The 23,712-nt window shown below is 43.1% G+C and overlaps 1 protein-coding gene across 11 annotated transcripts in view; it reads left to right on the top strand.

The window, feature by feature from the left end:
* The window catches only part of SMOC1 (SPARC related modular calcium binding 1), a 296,270-nt gene extending 276,385 nt beyond the window's left edge, over nt 1-19,885 (top strand). For 10 of the 11 annotated variants that reach the window (XM_073609810.1, XM_073609807.1, XM_073609805.1 and 7 more), the window contains 2 exons: nt 15,098-15,151; nt 19,427-19,885. In XM_073609810.1, the coding sequence (XP_073465911.1) occupies nt 15,098-15,151; nt 19,427-19,443 (71 nt within the window). In that variant the 3' untranslated portion in view covers nt 19,444-19,885. The remainder of the gene's footprint in view (nt 1-15,097; nt 15,152-19,426) is intronic. The other variant, XM_073609800.1, reaches the window with a different exon arrangement.
* The last annotated feature ends 3,827 nt before the right edge of the window (nt 19,886-23,712 follow it).

The following is a 23,712-nucleotide window of genomic DNA, read 5'->3' as shown; positions in this document are numbered from 1 at the left end:
GACAAAACACGTGAAACAGAACTTATATCGGTGCAAGTTTGATTAAATAAGGAGTGTACAGATAGTAATTAAAAATGTAGATTAGGAACCAACTGCACCAAAACAAGTCTTATGTGGTGGCGGGCAAGGCTAATCATATACTGGTCATACGCTGCGGACCGTAGGGGAAAGGTACGCCAACCAAAATTCCAAATTCTGTTCTTCTGTGATAGCCATTCCAAAATAGTAGGATGTTGTAGAATGACGGTGTCGATGATGATAAAATTTGTGAGCTGAATGGGAATGACCTTGTGAGGGGTGCAGGATTAGAAAGAAATCATCCATTGGAGTCTTCAAGAGAGTTAAGACAATGGATGATTCAACCCATGGATGGCTGCACCAAAAGGTGATATTGGTTGGAAATACATAAATGCCCATAGGGTATGTTCCAACTCTAATTCACAGCAAGATTAAACATTTATTCGGTGTTCAGATCCAAAATGGTGGAAGGTATATACAGCACATTGTGACACTAGCCGGCATGACCATTGCTCCTATTAAACGTGATTCTTTAGTGTAAAAATATAAACGAAAACATTACAAACATCTATCAATGTTATATATGAAACAGGGCAATCACATGCAGTCTAGTGTTGTTAAAGCAATTATTTTGTATGTAAAAGCTCAACTTTTGTGTTGGCAAACATATGTGTATATGCAGTGCTTTGCAATACATATGTGCCTCTTTTATTCCACTTTACACATATTCTTTCTAGCTTCCCTGCCTGGCTATCTTTCATCGGTTTTATACAGATTGTATTCAAGGCATATTTGTTCACAGTACATAAAGCAAACATTAGCCTTACAAAAAGAGTATGTTCAATCCAAGAAACACAACTTCAGTGTGGAGTGGGGTTTAGCTTGATACCCTATACCAGGGGTCTCTGATATTTCCAAACAAAGTGCCAGTTTACTGTCCTTCATACTTTACGGGGCCCGTACTTTGCCCAATGGGAGTAGAAAATTACCTGGTATCAGCGGATGTAACCAATGTCCTACCATTTGTATTAGTTGGAGGAATAGGGCCCCATCATTGGTATTAATAGGAGGAAGAGAGCCCCATCGTTGGTATTAGTAGGAGGAAGAGTGCCCCATCATTGGTGTTTGTGAGAGGAATAGTGCCGCATCACTGGTATTAGTGGGAGGAATAGTGCCCCATCATTGATAATAGTAGGTGGAAGAGTGCCCCATCATTGGTATCAGTAGGCGGAAGAGTGCCCCATCATTGGTGTTAATGAGAGGAATAGAGCCTCATCATTGGTATTAATAGGAGGAATAGTGCCCCACTGTTGGTAGCAATGGGAGATACAGGGCTCCATTGCTGGTGTCTGACACCAGTGCTTTGGACTTTTTCTCCCACAGACACCAGCAATGGAGCCCTGTGTCTCCCATTGCTACCAACAGTGGGGTTGCTTCCTCCTACTAATACTAATGATGGGGCACTATCCCTTCCCACTAATATAAAATATGCGGCACTATTCCTCTCACTAATACCAATGACAGGTCACTCTTCGTCCTACTAATACCAATGATGGGGCACTATTCCTACTACTAATACCAATGATGGGGGACTATTCCTCCTACTAATACCAATGATAGGGCACTCTTCCTCCTACTAATACCAACAATGAGGCACTATTTCTCCCACAGACACGAGGCCCCATCCCTCAAACTGACACCAGTTCTATGTCTCCCATTGCTACTAACAGTGGGGCACTCTTCCTCCTACTAATACCAATGATGGGGCACTATTCCTCTCACTAATACCAATGATGGGGCACTCTTTCTCCTACTAATACCAATGATGGGGAACTATTCCTCCTACTAATACCAATGATGGAGCACTCTTCCTCCTACTAATACTAACATTGAGGCACTATTTCTCCCACAGACATGAGGCCCTATCCCTCAAACTGACACCAGTGCTTTGGACTTTTTGTCCCACAGTTTGAGGGATGGGGCCTCATGTCTGTGGGAGAAATAGTGCCTCATTGTTGGTATTAGTAGGAGGAAGAGTGCCCCATCATTGGTATTAGGAGGAGGAATAATGCCCCATCATTGGTATTAGTAGGAGGAATAGTGTCCCATCATTGGTATTAGTAGGAGGAAGAGTGCCCCATCATTAGTATTAGGGAGAGGAATAGTTCCCCATCATTGGTATTAGTAGGAGGAAGAGTGCCCCATCATTGGTATCAGTAGGCGGAAGAGTGCCCCGTCATTGGTATCATTAGGAGGAAAAGTGCCCCATCATTGGTATTAGTAAGATGAATAGTGCCCCATCATTGGTATTAGTAGGAGGAATAGTGCCCCATCATTGGTATAAGTAGGAGGAATAGTGTCCCATCATTGGTATTAGTAGGAGGAATAGTGCCCCACTGTTGGTAGCAATGGGAGACACAGGGCTCCATTGCTGGTGTCTGTGGGAGAAAAAGTCCAAAGCACTGGTGTCAGTTTGATGGATAGGGCCTCGTGTCTGTGGGAGAAATAGTGACCCATTGTTGGTGTCAGTGGGAGAAAGAGTGCCCTATCATTGGTGTCAGTGAGAGGATAGTGATTTGCAGGAGTGGGGTAAATGGTGCCCCAAGGGCCACGTTAAGGCAAACAAAGGGCAACAGTTTGGAGACCACTACCCTATACTCTGTGTTCCCAACTTAACAGTTGCTAACAGCTGGTGAAGGTATCCTTCCATGAATATCAAACGTTTCCAATGACCTGGATGTTACTAGCTGTGAATGTTGTGAGACCTTTATCATATACAGCAACTGAAAAGGGCAAGATGGGATTTTTCAGCAAGTGTGATATTAAAAATATCTTGTCCCCAGAATACCCAGTTCTTTCCCTACTGCAATGTCACCAATGGCTAATAGCTGGATGGTTAGCAGATCAATCTAGTATTGATTTTATAGCAATGCCCAACCTTGTTCACTGATAATATTAAAGTGTGTGACATGAGAACTAAAGGCCAGGAGTTGCCAGTCAAGAGTACTGGGGGTGCTGTAGTTTGGGTGGTCTCATCCATCCTAGTGTTGCATCATCTGGGCCTATGTTAATTTTGTGCAATAAGATAAAAGCTTATAATGGTTTCATATGAATAGCTGTAGGTCACCCAGCAGTCCCCTTTATTTCTCAATGACTCTTTGTTCATACTAGGATATATCTTCAAAACTGTAAGTCCTCATGCACACGGACATTTTTACAGCTGCTTTTTTGAGCTTTTTTGCAGCTTAAAAAGGCTTGTCTATGTTAGTCTAAGGCTTCATGCCCACCTAGGCGTTTTTGTGCTGCAAGTGGCATAGGCGTTTTTAAGCTGTAAAAAAAACCCAGGACCAGTGGGTTCTGAGGGATGTTTTTCAGCTGTAAAAACGCTCTAACGCTGAAAAACGCTCAAAAACGTCATTCACCAACGTTTTTTAGCGTTTTTGATCCATTGAAAAAAAAAAAAAAAAAAATTTGAAAAAAAAAAAAACGCTCAAAAACGCTAACGCGGAAAAACGCTAAAAAATGCTCAAAAACGCTATTGCAAAAATGCTGAAAAAAGTTTAAAAAAATCACTGCAAAGATACTGGCGTTTTCATAACGTTTTTTTAACAGCCTGTGTGCATGAGGGCTAATATTTATAAAGTGGAATAGTATGTATTCTGTAGAAAAAAAATCTTGTCACAAATAATGTTGCACTGTCAACATCATGGAGGATTTATTGTCGTGCTGTCTTTAGTATGTATTGTGAAGGATAAAGATGATTGTGTCTCTTCTGCTAAGCAAAGGAAAATACTTTCACGGTGGCAATGCTAATTTAGCTCTTTCAATCCAGATGCTTTCCTGTAAACTGCTATCAACAGAGAAAGCGCGTATCTGAATAGTTTGTACATTTTATGTCAGACAGGTACTATTCTTAAATGGGCCACTATTCCTCCCATTGACACCAATAATGGGGCACTATTCCTCCCACTGACACCCATGATGGGGCACTATTCCTCCCATTGACACCCATGATGGGGCACTATTCCTCCCACTGACACCCATGATGGGGCACTATTCCTCCCATTGACACCCATGATGGGGCACTATTCCTCCCATTGACACCCATGATGGGGCACTATTCCTCCCATTGACACCCATGATGGGGCACTATTCCTCCCATTGACACCCATGATGGGGCACTATTTCTCCCACTAATACCAATGACGGGACCCTATTCCTCCTCTTACACAGGTGCTCTTTTTTACTCCCAAGGAATTTTATACTTCCACTGGCCTAAGTCCGGCCCTCTTAAGGTCTGAAGGACAGTAAACTGGCCCTTTGTTTAGAAAGTTTGGAGACCCCTGGATTAAACAGTGCAGTATGTCTGTGTTTTTTATCTGGAAATGCTCCATGGAAAACCCAGAAAACAGGTAAAGTGAATAAAGTGAATGTGTTTCCCTGAGCAGTGACTGATAGCAGCTTTTTTACATACCCTTTCTACCTTCGAAGACTCCATCAAAAATATCTTTTCCCCAGAATACCCAGTTCTTTCCCTACTGCAATGTCACCAATGGCTAATAGCTGGATGGTTTGCAGTCTTGCCTTGCCCTGTTGGGATCCTGGGTTCAATTTTCATTAGGAATGCCATCTTCATAGTGTTTTCATGAGCTGCATGAATTTCCTCCCAAAACATACTGATGGGTAAACTCAGTGCCATCTTAAGAGCATTGTAGGCCCCCGGGCAATACAGTGCACTGGGGCCCTGTCTACACAATCACGCACGAGAATAAATATGCAAATGATTAATAAGGCTATATTTATTGGTACTTCCAACACCTGGATTGAGCCAAGATGTTAGTTTTCCTTTTTCCACTTCTGTGCTCCACTCAAAACATTACGTTTCATTTCTGCTCTAAAGGTTATTTTCACCAACACGTAAAAAAGTTTCTTTTTCCTCACCTTTCTTACACTTCCTTGAACTAGTGGCAACTCTAAGATTGATATATAAGGGGGACACATAAGATATTACAGTCAAAACTTGGGGGGGGGGGGGCAGGCACTAATAACTTTCACCACTAAATCTTACAACTAAGATTGGCCTGTGTACTGCTGCCTGGCTCCTCTGAGACGCAGAAGTGTGACGGGAAGCATGCGGCTGCAGTAGAGAGCAGAGCAGAGGCTTCCTGTATCTGTCACAGGCGGAGTGCATTTCATATCACTCTGCCTGTGAAGAGCCGGAACTACACAGAAAGAAAGCATCGGCTCCGTTCTTCACAGTGACAGCTGACTCACACTGCACACTGCCCGCCGCTGAGTCGCTGACTGATATCGGGACTGATTTGTCTCTGTGAGGGAGCCGCACAGCACAGCACTGGCACAATGCGGCAGCGAACTTTTTGACATCTGAATGATGCTTGGCTGGGGTCACTGGGCAGGTGGGGCCCCCCAGGCAAGTGGGGCCCCTGGGCAACTGCCCAGCGTGCCTATGCGAAAAGATGGCCCTGGGTAACCTATCTCCCATTTAAAACCAGTTCTAGTGTGCTGTGTTATAGATGTTAGATTTTAGACACCCCTCATGTGCACAATTTTTTTAAAATATTTATGCAAATACTAATTACAATAAGGGGGGGTCTCACTTCGGCATTCTTAGACTCCAGCAATGAGACCCCTTTTTAATGTCAGGTCTTCCCCTGCAGTCATCTTTCCAGTTCTAATATTATGGACTGACCCTTTAAAGCACTATTTATGCATTGTGTAATAGATTATATTTTGCACATGCTTATATTACAGTGTGCGTCGGAAGAACAAAGGGATTTTTGTTGCATATTCTTCTCATTATTTTGTTGCATATTCTTCTCATTATGTGAACAAACTATACAGTGGGGAAACAAGAAACTTCTGTTACTTGTTCATAATTCATCATTTTTACACTGGCTGTAACCAGCGCTGCTGTCTGCTGTAGGGGTTAACAGTATTGGATCTTGGCATGTAATCATTATAATTGTATCAGTAATAGAAAACAGAGCTAATCTATCTCTAACAGATAATAGCAGAAAATGTTAAGTGGAGTCTGGTGAGATTTACATTATGTCATCTTAATAACTCTTATGTTATCACAGCTGTCCAAAAATCAGCATTGCCACCACATGTACATATATAGATGAAAAGGCGTATAATTATTACTTGCTGCGTAACAACCATAACACTAGAACTAGATTAGATCAATTATCAAACCATTTTCTGATGCATTTTCAGTCATTTAAAGTTTGTGGTCTGGTTGCATGCAAACAGACTTTTCAGTTGGTGTTATGTCGCCACCTAGAGTTACTTTTAGTAATTGAAGAGTGCAATGTGGTGCAAATTTACAATGAAAGTAAAACCTTGTATTGCGAGCATAATGCGTTCCAGAAACATGCTTGTAATTCAAAGCACTTGTATATCAAATCAAATTTCCCCATAAGAAATAATGGAAACTCAAATGATTTGTTCCACAATCATTTATTCATAAGTCCTTCAGTTTATAGTCCATATAAAAAAGATTATAACAATGTGATAGGTTGTGTAACCATAAAATGTCCATCCACAAACAGAAGCTTCCACAGGGGGATTAGAAGCAAAACCCAGCAGGAGCTACAGAGTATAAAAGAGAAGAGAGGCGCCTCTAAGTGTAGCAATATGATTACATTTAATGAAGGTACAACATTTAGCAACTCATATGGTTGATGATTAAAACAGGCACATCTAAGTATGTAGGCATCCGGGGTAAAGCTGTCCACATAGACCGTCCTCGACTCTCATCGCTGTCAGTCTGCAATCGTGAGCGGGAAGACTACCCTGCTGTAGAGCGATCTGAAAGCGAGGCCTGAAGAGCTTGTGGAGCGCAGCATGGAAGAGATGACGTCGATGGCGGTGAGGAGGACGGTCTATGTGGACAGTTTTATCCCGGATTCCTGCATACTTATGCCCCGTACACACGGTCGGATTTTCCGATGGAAAATGTCCGATCGGAGCGTGTTGTTGGAAATTCCGACCGTGTGTAGGCTCCATCGGACATTTTCCATCGGATTTTCCGACACACAAAGTTGGAGAGCAGGAGATAAATTTTTCCGACAACAAAATCCATTGTCGGAAATTCCGATCGTGTGTACACAAATCCGATGGACAAAGTGCCACGCATGCTCAGAATAAATAAAGAGATGAAAGCTATTGGCCACTGCCCCGTTTATAGTCCCGACGTACGTGTTTTACGTCACCGCAATTAAAACGATCGGATTTTCCGGCAACTTTGTATGACCGTGTGTATGCAAGACAAGTTTGAGCCAACATCCGTCGGAAAAAATCCTAGGATTTTGTTGTCGGAATGTCCGAACAAAGTCCGACCGTGTGTACGGGGCATAAGAGGTGCCTGTTTTAATCATCAACCATGTGATCTGCTAAATGTTGTACGTTCATTAAATGTAACTGTATTGCTACACTTAGAGGCACCTCACTTCTCTTTTATACTCTGTTGTGACTTGACGCTACTTGTATATCAGGATGTCGCTTGTATATCAAGTCAAAATTTTTTTATAAATTTTGCCTGTCTTGCAAAACGCTCTCAAACCAAGTTACTCTCAAACCCAGGTTTTACTGTAGGGGAAATGTCTGAATTATGCAGACATCCTTAGGCTCTGGTGGCTGTAGACATAAATACACAGCAAATATAAAGGTACAATACAAAAACAATAAAACATTTATATGTTAAAAATCTCACTATATAAAATGTTAAATTAAAACAAATTTACTAAAGCTAGCTGAAAGCCTACGAAATCTCAGTAAAAGCTTTTTTAGCACTAAAGCCAACATGCCAGTAGTTCCAAAATATAAAATCCCCCATGACTAACATCTCCTCCTAAACATACTAGTTGGTTAGCTGTCATTCTGATCCAGTGGCTTCAATACCTTCGCAGTCATTGACCCGGAACAAGTATTCAGATCAGAAGGTTGTTGGCTGTGTGCTTGTTCTGGGTCAGTTACTTAAAGCGGGGGTCCACCTATCTATCATTTTTTTTTTTTGGAGTTCATTCACATACTTTTCTTCTCATGATTATCTACTCACATGTTCTGTGTAATAAGTCCGCCTGTGTCCGATTTCGTTGTAAAGAATAACTTATAAAATTCACTGAAGGCGGTTTCCATCTTCATTGTGGGCATTTGAAGCCCACAAGCATGTATTTCCTGGATGCAGTGAATGCTGTGCTCCCAGAATTCACCGAGATGTTGTGATGATGCTGTTGCACAATGCATGCTGGGAAGCCTGAGACTAGCTCCCAGGGACTGTGGGAGGTCTGGGAGAGGCTAGAAACACACCTACTCCCATGGGAGGAAAACCAGGAAGTGCTAAGAAGATTAGAAAAAAAAGGTAATTACGGCGATTTACATTTTTTTACACAGCATGTCAGCATCTAGGCAAGGAAGACAATGCATAGAGATAATGTTTAAAATTTGGGTGGAACCCCGCTTTAAATCATCTTAGGAAAAGGGTCAGCAATGTTGTTTTATAGTATGCCTACTCTCAGGACAGGCTTCCCTTAAAGATCTGTATTGAAAACTTCCAGACTGGAGCTGAGCAGTATTTTACGCACTTATATAGCGCCGTCAATTTACACAGCGCTTTTCACATATATTGCACATTCACATCAGTCCCTGCCCTCAAGTAGCTTACAACCCTATCTCACATTCATACATACATATACCGGGGGTCAATTTAGATCCAATTAACTAATTAAACCTAATGATAATCTAGTGGTCCATTCCTAAGGGTAAGAGGCTTGGCCTATTGTGGTGTTGGTTGAAGACTATTACTCACCTATAAGTCAAGGATCACTTACCCATCGGGTGCTTCCCAGGATTGATGGACTTTTTCTCTTCTTCTATGGACATTTACGAGCTGCATTTTTCTTTTATATACTTGTAAATTGTTGCTCACAGTATATGTCAGCTGGTGTCCATTTGCCATTTTAGCCTAAGCGCAGTATTTTTCTATTTTTCAATCTATATACAATCTTTGTCTTACAGGTAAACATTTAATACACTATAAAGGATTTCTAGATCATTATGGATTAGCTAAGAAGGCCACTTAGGCTCGAATCACATCTGTGCATGTTGCTTTTGAGCGTTTTTGGAGTTTTTTTTGTAATGCTTGCCACGTTTTTGAGCAGCGTTTTTGTAGCGTTTTTACAGCGTTTTTGCGGCGTTTTGCGTGTTTTTTGTTTTTTTTACAGTTTTTTTTAGACTGTATAGTCTAAAAAAAAAAAAAAAAATGCATCAAAAACGCTGTAAAAACGCTGCACTTGCGTTTTTTATGCTGGTCCATTGAATTCTATTACATACAAAACGCTGCATTTTGCATGAAAAAAAGTCCCTGACCCTTTCCAAAATGCAGAGGTACAAAAAGGCATTGATGTGAACATTTTCCATAGGAACCCATGTTAAAAAATTTCCATGCATTTCTGCAAAATGCAAAATGCATCAAAAAACGCGCTAGTGTGAATGGAGCCTTAAAGTGGTATTAAACACAAAAGCAGCTTACCAATTCTTAGATGTGGTGACTGCATTAGTTTTCTTTTTTAGGCTTTCTTCTTTTTGCATCTGTTGATCCAGCTGGTAATTACATTTTCAAAAGAACAAGCTGTCTTGCAGATGCAGATCTGCAGACAGGAATGAGACAAACCATTTAACACTGACAGGGATGCTTACAATGATCAGCTTTTATTTATGTAAAACCTTTATCCCAAAAGGAAAAAAAACTGTTTACTGCAACTGCTTTAAAAAGTGTTAGCCGGAATTTGGCTCATGTGTTAGTGTATTTAAATCTGCTAGTACATCTGACACTCCCCTCCCCCCAGACTGACAATGCTGCTGTCCTAAGGTGCCCCTTTGCTCATTCATCCAGAGTATTTCAGGATGTGTGTTACTGGCCAGATCACCAGGTAGAATCAAGAAAAAAGTATTCAAAAAAAGAAAACTAATGCCTTTTTGGTTTTGGGTTTAATACTGATTTAAAGTGATGCTAAAGGCTTATTTTTTTTTTGTTAATAAAAAGACATAATACTTACCTGCTCTGTGCAAGCATATTGCACAGAAAACGTGTTTACCTCCTCTTATGGCAGTCACCTACTGGCAGATTCTCTCTCCTACAGGTGCCTCCTGCATCAAGCCAGGTGCTAAGGAGACATCCATGCGTGCACTTTCCGGAGCTGGGCTGTGCGCATCCTTAGACACACCCTGCACCAGTAAACCATGCCCCCACCTCACAGGAATTTGACAGCAACAGGAGCCTATGGCTTCACTGCCCTCGGTTTCTCCTGTGAAAGCAAGAAGTGATGGTTGGATCCGGAGACCGCGCTGAAGCAGTGACATGAAGCCAGAGAAGTGTTTAAGGTTGTAGATCAGGTAGTTTGTCTAACTAAAGCTTTGGACTGAGGTGACTGATAAGGGTCACTAAGTTGAGTCATTCACTTGTGTGAGTAAATTTCAGCTTCAGTTTTGAGTCCTGCAAACAACAGGCTTTACAATAAAGAAGCAAAGAGAGGGCCTTGGAAATGTGAAAAGTAGCTCAAAGCTCCAAAGAGAATGCAAAATACTTTAATGCATTATAATATTTTCCTGACATGTCATGTGACCAGCAAAGATCACCACTGTGGCTGCCACTCCATGTAACACTAGGGGAGAAAGGGGGGGCATAGCCTGAAGCAGCATGGAGTAGGACGTGTGTGACCTGAGCTCCATCCATTACTCTTGTAATTACTCCTTTCCTCCTAATTGATCCTGTGATCTGGCAATCTCCTACAGCAGTCTGAAAAATCCCCCAGGGACCCTGCACATACCCAGCCACGACTCCACTGGCTTCCGACCGGATGGCGACCTGAGAGGAGCGGCGTTCCCCCGCACTGCAGCCACCTCGGGGACAGACCGTCGCTTTGGGCTAGCCTCGGGGGCCTGGCGGCCATATTGCTCCTCCCGACCTTCCTGCCGACACTGCATCTCGGCCTTCTCCACCCCTGGCTCCCTCTTCACATGGTACTGGAAGACACCCAGCCTGCCCACCGCTGCCTACCTTCCTCACAGAGACACTACCGAGCACCGGCCTGCAGGCGATTCCGAGATCCAACATGTGAGTAACGGCCATCTTGCCACACCCCAACGGATGCCCACGGCCTCCCTGTCTCTCCCTTGCATCATCCAGGCCCCAAACAGCCACCGGAGCACCCTGGCCTGTCAGAGCATTACCCTAGGCTAAGTTTGAAAGGGGCATCCAGCTCCATCTGTGACAGGTAGTGGTCACGGCCTTGCTCCTGGTCGCACATATGGCGGCCATCTTGCTACACCCTCCTCCAGTGTCCATACTTAATCCTGGCCTGCATACTCCCCCGAGGCCCAGCTCACCCCCTATACTGACACCAGCACCACTCAGCCTGTTACAACTGCTACCGCTTTATAACAGCCATGGCTCTGACGAAACCTAAGTCAGATATGGCCGCCAAGCTAGATAAATACCACAGGAATGAGAAAGACAGCCTGGAGGAAGATGGCAGCTCCGCGTTAGAGGGGAGATTGACAGCGGGAGCAGATATGGACAAGGTACTAGAGGCTATCTCTGCACTAAAAGCCACCATTACGACTAAAATTGAGGAGGTGAAGGTGGATATCTCCCTGGTCTGACAGGACCTCTATAAGCTCAAGGAGCGGGTTAAGACCTCTGAGACCAGATTGGGAGAGGTGGAGATTCCGCCATTACAGAATTCCTCCGAACGCATGCAGTACCAGATCAATCAACTCCTGGCAAAACAGGACTACATGGAAAACAGACTCCGTAGGTGCAACTTTCGCTTTTATTGGTCTGCCAGAAGGGACTGAGGGGAAAGGCCCAACTGCATTCCTAGAACAAGTGCTGATCACAATGTATGGCAGGGGGGCCTTTTCAGCCACCTTTGCCGTTGAAAGAGCACACAGCTAGCCCGCTAGGCCACCACCCCAGGGTGCCCCTCCGCACACATTTATTGCTAAACTGCTGAACTATAAAGACTGAGACACAGCACTATGCATGGCACGAGTGAAAGGCAATATTCCCATTGGCAATGTCAGTTGTAGCCATTTCCCCAGATTTTTCCACTGAAGTACAGAAGCGCAGGCAAAGCTTTACAGAAGCCAAAAGACACCTACGTATAAAAAAAAAAAAAAAAAAAAAAAAAAAAAATATTCAATGCTGTTCCCTGCGCGCCTTTGTGTAGAAGACGATGACCGCACCATTTTCTTTGAAACTCCTGAGGACACCATCGCCTGGCTAGAGCTCCGAGACACCAACAAGAAAGCAAACAATTAATCTACAATATACAGTACACAGCTGTGTGCTGCAACAAGGGACCACAAGCCCCCTACTATGCAACATAGGGGAAATTGTCCCACTTATTATTTCAATGTCTCCTGTTTGCCGTTTGCAATATTCCCCTCCAGTAATCCCCCCCCTCCCATTTGTAATTGAGAGGTCCTATCTTTTATATACACCACCTGAAATAATACAACATTCGGTGACCAGCCCGCCTAACCATCAAAGACATTCTGAACCAGCGCTACCTTGCCCGGGTACTCGCAAGAATATCTTGAACGTTATGGCCACGTTGCACGAAATACTCAGGCCAAAGCCACATACAGCATAAACATTCCCCTTTACAAACGGAGAACTACTACTCAGAGACACAAAAGGCTTACAATATGCAAGACTTATTCAGTGGTGTTTTGCCCCCTTGCACTACCAGTGAGACCTGGAATGTGGGTATAGATTCATCCTGGAATCCACCCCATTATGCCACACAAGCCTAAAGTTTGATTCCAGGGCTGTATTATCACACCAACCTTTATCACTTAGGGCCCAGATTCAGGTTTTGTCTATGTTACCGTTTTACCAGGAACAAAGTGTTTGGTTCACTTCACACGCAAGTTTATGTTTTGTTATGGGAATATGACTACACCAGTTGGGGTCGGTGATGGGCTGGGTGGGAGGGAGGGGGAAATGTTATATCAAAAGTACAATGCAACAAGTACATATGCTATCATTTACAGAATGCAATGTTCAGTGTATTTCTACATGCTTTACTGTCTGGAGGGCTTACCTGCATATATGGGGTGAGGACCCCCTCTTGTGTGACACTGTGGTACTGCATGATCAAAATCCTTTGTCATTTACATCACACCCTACCATGGCATCTCTGAAGTTTTTAACTTGGAACTTTAGAGGATTACGTGACAAAATTAAACGCTCAGCCGTCCTATCTTGTATTAAAAAACAGAGGGCAGACATCATAGTCCTAGTTGAGACGCATATAGACGCCCGTTTACAGCTTGCTCTTAAATGCCCTTGGATTGGCTGGGCATATCATTCAGTTTATACCACACAAGCAAGAGGGGTGTCATTACTCACATTACTCATAACCAAGTCCCTGCATTTTGAGTTGTGTGACCTAAGCTCAGACCCACAAGGTTGCTATGTTTTCCTACATGCTAAAATATATGGTGAACAGTTTTTGCTGATGGCTTATTATGTACCACCTCCATTTTGCATGACAGTCTTGACGGAGAGACTCGACTTTGTAGCACAGCATCCGACAATCCCAGCCATCTGAATGGGAGACTTCAATGCTACCCTAAACCCCAGCCTGGACAGAGCACAACAGCCTCCCTCGACTCCTAGGCCCTGTACATCCACCAGGTTCGCCAGACTGATATCAACCTTCAATCTGGCTGACTCGTGGAGGACTAAACACTCAAACGCCAGAGCATACTCATGCTTCTCCTCCACCCACAACACAATGTCCCACATAGACTTTATCCTACTATCACAGATACTAGTGCCCCGCCTACTAGATGCAGCCTTTTGAAGCGCCACTAATAACCAAGGAGATAGCAATGCCAATCGCCAGCTTTGCTAGATCCAAGTCACCTGGGTCTGATGGGCTGCCCATCGAATTCTATTCACAATATTCAGCTGCTTACCCTTTACACTCACCTATTTGAGACTTTCACCCTACCAGCATCCATGAGGGAAGCAATTATAGTGCTCATTCTCAAACCGGGCAAAAAAAAACACTAGGGGAGAAAGTGTTCAGGCTGCCACCTGTTTTGTTATTTTTGGTACACCAGGACTGATTGGACAGCTGCAGAACCTCACACCCACCCTGAGCCATTCCCAAGCACCAGCCTTCCTGCCATTTGCCAGACATTGCAATACCTGACACAAATCCACATATAGGGGCTGATTTACTAAACCTGAAGAGTGCAAAATCTGGTGCAGCTGTTCATGGTAGCCAATCAGCTTCTAACTTCAGCTTGTTCAATGAAGCTTTGACAATAAAACTTGGAAGCTGTGCAGAGCTGCACCAGATTTTGCACTCTCCAGTTTTAGTAAATCAACCCAATTGTCTCTAGGATGTATTTATTCCCCAGAAAGGTATGTGCTTGAGAGACAAGCAGGCGAGCCCTTATAGTGTAGTAATCATAATGCAAAAACATTGGGAGAAATACATATAGAAGATGTTGCCTTGCATCTGGTGAGGTTGCAGGAGACCACAGGATTGGTGTGTGCAACCTTATTACATCCCATTTGGGGAATGCATCTGTCTCTGTCCAGTTATTGGGAAGAGGTGATCGCACTCAGATGCTCTGGACTGGCCCAGATCATGTTCAGCTGGTTGGAAATTTGAGATGGTGAAACAAAAAAAAATCTTGTCAGGTGGCAGAGGCACCCCCCTTCAAAGGAGAGGATGAACCTCAGGAGCCACATATGGCTCTGATATTTCTGCATGTCAGCACAGGACATTTGCTTTTACACCACATATCTGATGAAGTGGCAGGTATCCATGAAACGCATTATATGGGGTAAAATAAAATTGACCATTTAGGAAATTGATGGCCTCTTGAGATTCGTTTTCTGGTACAATCCACCTGTTGGATTTGTTGGCAGTGAACTACTAAGAGATAGCTATGTATGTTTTTGGCATGGTATAGGTTGTATATGCACAGCTCATCGTCTATCTTTAATATTTTACCCTTTTATTTTTAGGTACTAATGCTGGCAGTTTCCCTCCTGGAAGGAGACCTGGATTGAACCCTTTCAGTGAGTGATCATTACAGTAATGGCAAACAATGTAATAAAATGATTTGCTGTCATTCAGAAGCACCAGTGTGTATATGAAAAATCCCAATACATTTGTTGTTGGTGTAGAGAGTTTTATGCTGGTAGTGTTTGGCACGAGGCTGCCCTAAATGTCACTAACAAAGTAACCCCCAAAACAAATCACCTACCTAACACTTTCCTGCCTGAACACTTAACACTTCTAAAATCTAAAATGAGCACGTGATCCTGCCCAAAATCCAGTGCTGTCTTGTGCACTCTGCAATGTTATCCCAAACAGCAAGTGTAACAGGACTGTGACCTCCTTCTCTGCATAATATCGTGGGAAGGTGTTTTGCAGCCCAAACATACTTCCTGTCCTAGGGTGACAATTCTGCCACTCTATAAATTCAGTGAGTGAACGTTGTCACCCTAGGACAGCAAGTGTTACTGACCAGATCAGTGGGTAAAAATAAAGGAAAAATACTGAAAAAGGAAAAACTATTAAAGTCTGTACATCTAAGGGCTGGGAAGTAATATATTAACATTTTCTTAGGTTTATTTATATAATGTATATTATTATTTTTGTGTGTGTATAAATTAAAGTAACACTTTTTAATCAAAGTATAGCATCAAGTCAATTAAACTGTTAATCAGTTTCAGCTGCTTTGGTGTTAATGAAATTAACAACAGGTGCACTACATGGGCAACAATGAGATGACCTCCAAAACAAGAATGGTTTTACAGGTGGAGGCTACTGACAATTTTTTTAATACTCATCTTTTCTGACTGTTTTTCACTAGCTTTGCATTTGGCTAGGGTCAGTGTCATTACTGGTAGCATGAGGCGATACCTGGGCCCTATATAGGTTGCACAGTCAGTCCGACTCCTCCAGGATGGCACATCAATAAATGCCATTGCCAGAAGCTTTGCTGTGTCTCCCAGCACAGTCTCAAGAGCATGGAGGAGACTCCAGGAGACAGGTAGTTACTCTAGGAGAGCTGGACAGGGCCATAGAAGGTTCTTAACACATCACCAGGACCGGTATCTGCTCCTTTGTGCAAGAAGGAAAAGGATGAGCACTGCCAAAGCCCTACAAAATAACCTCCAGCAGGCCACTGGTGTGAATGTCTCTGACCAAACAATCAGAAACAGACTTCATGAGGGTGGCCTGAGGGCCGATGTCTTTTAGTGGGCCCTGTGCTCACTGCCCGGCACCGTGAAACTCAATTGGCCATTGAACACCAGAATTGGCAGGTCCACCGCTTGCTCCCTGTGCTTTTCACAGATGAGAGCAGGTTCACCCTGAGCACATGTGACAGACGTGAAAGGGTCTGGAGAAGCCGTGGAGAATGTTATGCTGCCTGTAACATTGTTCACCATAACCGGTTTGGTGGTGGGTCAGTGTTGGTCTGGGGAGGCATATCCATGGAGGAACGCACAGACCTCTACAGGCTAGACAATGGCACCCTGACTGCCATTAGGTATTAGGATGAAATCTTTGGACCCATTGTCAGACCCTACTCTGATGCTGTGGGTCCTGGGTTAATCCTGATGCAGGACAATGCCCAGCCTCATGTGGCAAGAGTATGTAGCCAGTTCCTGGAGGATGAAGGAATTCATATCATTGAATTGTCCCCACGTTCGACCTGACCTAAACCCAGTAGAACACCTCTGGGATATTATGTGTCGGTCTACCTGACGCCACCAGGTTGCACCACAGTCTGTTCAGAAGCTCAGTGATTCCCTGGTCCAGATCTGCGAGGAAATACCCCAGGACACCATCCGTCATCTCATTAGGAGCATGCCCCAACGTTGTCAGGCATGCATACAAGCACGTGGGGGCCATACAAACTATGGAGCACTATTTTGAGTTGCACTGAAATTACAGCAAAATGGACTAGCTTGCTGCATAATTTTTTCACTTTGATTTTCAGGGTGTCTTTGAATTCAGCCCTCCTGAAGGTTGATCATTTTTATTTCCATCAAACTATGTGGCATCCTTTCGTTCCTAACACATTACCCAGTCCATATCAGTATACATATCCAGCATGATATTTTTGCCCATTGAGATATGATGTTTTTCAAAGTGTTCCTTTAATTTTTTGGGGGTACCAAGGACTCCCCCTTCCTCAGGGCTGTACAAAAGATAAAAACGTGCATGTGTACAATATATCATATGTATACAATGATAAAATGATTCAAATAACCATATATGTGGAGAAAATTCTAGACATAAAGGAAAAAATGTCTCACAGTAAGGAGTCTTAGAGCTTTTGCGTATGATAAAAATGACCAAAGATGACCTAAGGTCCTAGACCTTCAGATAAAAGCTTCTGGGAAGTAAAATAAATGTTATTGATCGCTTACAATATAAAAATGAATCTACATTCTTCGGATAACCTTTTTTGGTCAAATAAAAAAAAATGGTTATCCGAAGAATGTAGACACATTTTTATACAGTAAGCGATCACTAACGTTTATTTTACTTACCAGAAGTTTTTTTCTGAAGGTCAGTTTTTATCATATGCAAAAGCTCTAAGAATCCTTACTGTGAGCCATTTTTTCCTTTATGTCTAGAATTTTCTCCACATATATGGTTATTTGAATCATTTTATTATTGTATACATATCATATATGGTATACATACACGTTTTTATCTTTTGTACAGCCCTGAGGAAGGGGGAGTCCTTGGTCCCCCAAAACATGTTGGCTCTATTTTATCATCTGTACTCTTATTAAAGCGGTTTATTTCATAACTACCGCATTTTGGGCGTTCCTTTACATTTACCTCCTTTGATCACTACGGGAGCGAACACCTGGCCTCACCCTGAGGTAGCAGCCCAGGCCCACAACAGGGTTTACCATCTTCACACAACAGCTGGGCATCAAACTCTGGAAAGAAACTTTTTCCTATTCTGCCCCTTGACTTCCTATCTACAACCAGTGACCAATCAAGTCAGTCCAGTATGATCCCTACCCTTCAAGAACAAAATTCACTTAAAATTCAATGGCTAATTGGGGTTAATTTTTTATATATATATATATATATATATATATATATATATATATATATATATAAAATAAAATGCACTTAGCTGTTCATCGTTCATCCAGTAAAACTGTGTGTACATTTGTTTTGTGCTAACTAACCAGCTATTGTGAGAATGGAGCAGAATCAATTGAACTTTTCACTTTGGGCTGATTTTATTAATTAAGAATAGATTAATTTATAATATAGTGTGAATCAGGAAATACATTATTACGGCCACTAGATGCAGGTAGGAAATAAATAGATAGGAAATAACTAGGAAGAAAAATACAATGTAACAATTCCAGAGAACGCTGTAGGCCAGTGGTTCCCAACATTTTTGGCACCAGGGACCGGTTTTGTGGAAGACAATTGTTTCACGGACCGGGGGGAAGACACTTCCCCCGCTGTGTCAGCAAGCAGCTGTAAAAAAAACAATAAAAAAAACATCATGCCACTTTGCTCACCAGCCGCTCACCTCCTGCAGTGCATTGATGCAGGCCAGCTACAAACAGGCCATGGCCTGGAGGTTGGGGACCCCTGCTGTAGGCAAATAAATGTAACTATTGCTGCTGCAGGATCCCCATTTAATTGCTAATTCCCTCCAGTGTTCTCTATATTTGTTACATTTTACCTCTTCTAACTAACATGTTTTTATATTCTATGATTCTCGGCTCTATCTAGTGCTCATATTGTGGTATTTTCCCGACTGGCTCTATAGGGGTGATTTACTAAAACTGGAGAGTGCAAAATCTGGTGCAGCTGCGCATGGTAGCCAATCAGCTTCTAAGTTCAGCTTGGGCTATTAAGCTTTGCCATAAAAAATATGGAAGCTGATTGATTTCTATGCAGAACTACACTAGATTTTGCACTCTGCAGTTTTAGTAATTGAACCCCTGTGTTTGTTATAAATGAACCTATCTTTACTACTGTCTATAATAAGTGAAGACCTTTCAAGAAGAAGAGAAGATAGCTTGGGAACATGCGGTTTTGCGATCACAACAGAACGACAGGACATGAAGTTTTGATGAACGACTAGATATTCTAATTTTTTTACAAATAGATCCTATATGTGTACCCTTTACATTTTACTTCCCCCCTAGCACTTAAGTGTGTACTGTAATATGTATTGCCTCTTTAGCAAACCTCAATTATTTTCTGGATAACATCAGCAGTTGACTGTTAATATTTACTGTCTTTCCTATACAATTGTTGGTAAAATAACACCAGCTTGTATTTTGTTGCAGTAGGTCGTCTAGTGTAGAAGCCCATACACATATTATGACGACTGAAGAACAGGAAAGGGACTCATCGCATCCGGATCAATCACAGATGCAGCTGATGGACCTCTCAACGTTTGCACTTTTAAGTGGACTTTATACATAACATTTTTATTCCATTGCCGGAAACACAAGAAGATTCTGCCCTTTTCCCTTTTAGATTTTTTTTATTAAAAAGAATCTGCTACTGACAAATTAGTAAGTGAATTCATTGTGACTCTGGATAAGAAGAGAGTTTTTGTATATAAATGTATATGTAAATTGTACAGTGCCATTTGTACAGGTCTTCTTAACACTTTGTGTCTTGTGTCTTTTATAAGTTTCTAGTGGGCACCTTGGCCCTCTTTGCTGGTTTTCATCTTGTGCCTATAGCATTCATGTTTACTTTGCTTGTATTTTGTAAATTAAAAATAAGGATTACAAAAATGATGCCATGTTTTATTTAAACAGGTTAAAGAATGAATGACAGTGTTGTCTATGGCAGTCAATCAGACTTCATCTGTCATTTTTCCAGTTAAGGTTAGGAAATGAAAGTAAGCATCTGGTTAATAGGCAATGCACATCATTTTTTTTTTCAAATTCTTTAACCACTACTGGGCACTTCCTGCCCTAGCCAATTTTCAGTTTTCAGCGCTGTCGCACTTTGAATGACAATTGCGCGATCATGCAACGCTGTACCCAAATGAAATTTTTATCATTTTTTTCACACAAATAGAGCTTTCTTTTGGTGGTATTTGATTACCTCTGGGGTTTTAATTTTTTGCTAAACAGACTAAAAAATACAGAAATTTTTGAAAAAAAAAAGTTTTTCTTAGTTTCTGTCATAAAAATTTTGTTTTCTCCTTCACTGACGGGCGCTAATGAGGTGGCACTGATGGGCACTGATGAGGTGGCACTGATGGGAACTGATGAGTTGGCACTGATGAGGAGGCACTAATATGTAGAATTGATGGGCACTGATAGGCGGCACTGATGGGCACCGATAGGTGGCACTGATATGCAGCGACAGGTGGCACTGATGGGCACTGACAGGCGGCACTGATAGGTTGGCACTGATAGGCGGCACTGATTGGCACTGACAGATGGCACTGATGGACACTAATAGATAGCCCTGATGGGCAGCACTGATGATGAGGTACTGACAGGTGTTACTGCTGGACACTGATTGGCAATGTGATGGGCATTGGCACAGTGGTGGGCACTGATTGCCACTGTGGTGGGCATTGAGAGATTTTTTTTGAGGGGGCACTGACTGGCAGCTGTTGGGCACTGATTGGCAGGTGATGGGCACATTTGATGGGGGCTGTGCTAATTATCAGTGTGATGATTATCAGCACAGACTCCCCCCCCCCCTTCCAACAGGGAGAGACGCTGTTTACCCGCACTTCCTGGTTCACATGATGATCAGCTGTGATTGGTCACAGCTGATCACGTGGTAAGAAGCCTCTGTCAGAGGCTTTGAGATGCGCCCACCATTCGCCGCGTGCCGGCATGTTATCCTGCTGGATGTCATATGACGCCCAGTCAGAATAACAGGACCACTTCTCGGGCATCATTCTGCTATAGGCCTGGTGGGAAGTGGTTAATCACTACTGGGGTTTTTATTTTTTTTGCTAAACAAAAATAAAACAGTTTTCATAGTTTGTTATAAAATTTTGCAAACAGGTCATTTTTCTCCTTCATTGATGTGCGCTGATGAGGCTGCACTGACGGGCACTGATAGGCTGCACTGATGGGCACTGTTAGGCAGCACTGATGGGCACTGATAGGTGGCACTGGTGGGTGGCACAGAAGGGCACTGATAGGTGGCACTGATGGGCACTGATAGGTAACACTGATAGGCAGCACTGATGAGGCGCTTATTGGCAGCACTGATAGGTGGCACTGGTGGGCATTGATAGGTGGCACTGGTAGATGGCACTGGTGGGCACTGATAGGCAGCGCTGTTTTGCACTGGTAGGTGGCACTGGTGGGCACAGAGGAGGTGGCTCTCTGTGTGAGGGACTGATGTCCCTTTGACAGAAGCCGTTTATTGGGGGGGGGGGGGGTTCTCCTCACTCTTTCAGCGTGAGGAGAAAAAATAGCAGATTACCAGCTCTGTTTTCATTGGTTGACAGCTGATCACGTGGTAGGGGGCGGGATTGGCTCGTTACTCCCATCTATGATCAGCCGAGTCTCCTTCATTCGCTAATCACAGAGCGCGCCCTGCAGGGGGCGCGCAGGTCGCTCGAGCATGGGAGGACGTACATGGACTGGCGGGGTCGCCTCTCTTGGATCAAGTTGTCGCTGCCACCATAAATGCACGGGATAAATCATTTTTCACATTAAGTGAAAAGATAAGGTAAGAACCAGAGAAAGGAAGGAGTGAGAGAGAACAGTAGGGGAAGGGAGAGAGAAAAAAAAAAGTGGGGGGGGGGGTGTAGAGGAGAGCAGGGGGTGGGGGAGCAAGACAGTTTGCCGGCAGAGGGTTGAAGGACCCCGAAGACGGGACATCAGGATACGGTGTCTTTTTTCGCGAGACAGAGGGAGGCCGTAAGTCTCTCCCAATGCACATAATTTACCTTTATGTTTTTCTAAGGACAAATTCATGCCTTCTATATTGCTAAAATGCATGTTTTACCACGCAGTTACACAATGCACAGTAGTACACAGCATTGTGTGCAGTGCAGTGCCATTCTTTTAGGTCCATGGGGGCCATAATCAACAGAAATCAGGGGGCCTAAATAAGCTTGGTTTTTGCTGTTTGTATGCATAAGTCTGCGACAATCTGGCCATTATTCTCTATAGGCCAATCTTGAGTGTTCTCTATTACTTATCTCTGTTCTTGGTAAAGCCATAACGTTTCTGTAAACCCTAAGGCCCCTTCCACACAGGCACCTCCGTGAAGCAGGATCCGCTCGCTCAGCGGGGGAATCTCTCCTCTGATCCCTGCTGAGCAGGCGGATGACAGGTCCATGTCCGCTCCGCTAAGCAGAGGTGGACCTCATTGGATCGCCCATGTGAAAGGGGCCTAGGGGCCCATTCTCACCAGTCTCACAAGTCAGCACATTTGTTTCAAGCATGACAAAGAGTTCTGAGTAGTCAAAGAAGACTTTATACTTGAGGATGTTTTTACACAGAAAAAGAGTAGCTGGTGTCTACAGCCGGTAAATATTTTCACTGAAAACAAGGTAAAAAATACAATTTAAATTTTATAAATGAAAAAAATCTGATAGCAGAGAGCATTTTACACCAATACTTTGAATATCAGGTAAGGGGTGACTAAAATATATAGAGGTTCCTGTGTGTGCTGACACATACCATAACACGTTCTCCAGTTTCTCACTTTTGGTTTATTGGATTGATTCGCATTAAGGGTCTCAGTTTCTAAAGCCAGCATTTCCATATCAAAGCTTATTTAGTTTCAGAAACTACCAGTGCACTTATGCCGCGTACACACGATCAGAAATTCGGCCAGCAAAAGAACGATGAGAGCTTTTGGTCGGAAAATGCGACCGTGTGTATGCTCCATCAGACTTTTGGTGGCCGAATTCAAGCCAGCAAAAGATTGAGAGCATGTTCTGAATTTTTCGGTCGGAAAAAGTTCCTATTCGAAAATGCGATCGTCTGTAGCAATTCCGATGCGCAAAATTCCTACACATGCTCGGATACAATTCGACGCATGCTCGGAAGCATTAAACTTAATTTTCTCGGCTCGTCGTAGTGTTGTACGTCACCACGTTCTTGACGGTCGAAAGTTCAGCGAACTTTTGTGTGACTGTGTGTATGCAAGGCAAGCTTGAGCGAAATCCCGTCGGAAAAGCCATATCTTTTTCCAACCAAAATCCCGATTGTGTTTACACGGCATTAGTCAGATATGTCACCGCATGCTAAGTCACCTTTGTATGCATTTCCAGTATTGATAACTGCAGTTCATAATGGTAACTTTGTGCAGTGCGTGGCAGTACCATTCATTTAGAACAGCCATTCTCAAAAAGGGTTCCTCCAGAGGTTGCTAGGGATTCCTTGAGCTATGGACAATTTAAAGTAATATTAAAGGTTGTTTTTTTTAAATAACAAAAATGTCATACGTACCTGTTCTGTGCAATGGTTTTGCACAGTGAAACCCCGATCCTCCTTTTCTCTGGTCCCCCGCTGTTGCTCCTTGCTCCCCCACCGCCGAGTGCCCCCATAGCAAGTGGCTTGCTATGGGGGCACTTGTGCGTGCTTGCTCCCGAGCACTGCTTTGTGTGTCCATAGTCACCAATGGCTCC

This window comes from Aquarana catesbeiana, linkage group LG13 (assembly GCF_042186555.1).
Source record: "Aquarana catesbeiana isolate 2022-GZ linkage group LG13, ASM4218655v1, whole genome shotgun sequence".
In the NCBI taxonomy this organism is placed as follows: Eukaryota; Metazoa; Chordata; class Amphibia; order Anura; family Ranidae; genus Aquarana; species Aquarana catesbeiana.
This window is presented reverse-complemented; position numbering and strand designations above follow the sequence as displayed.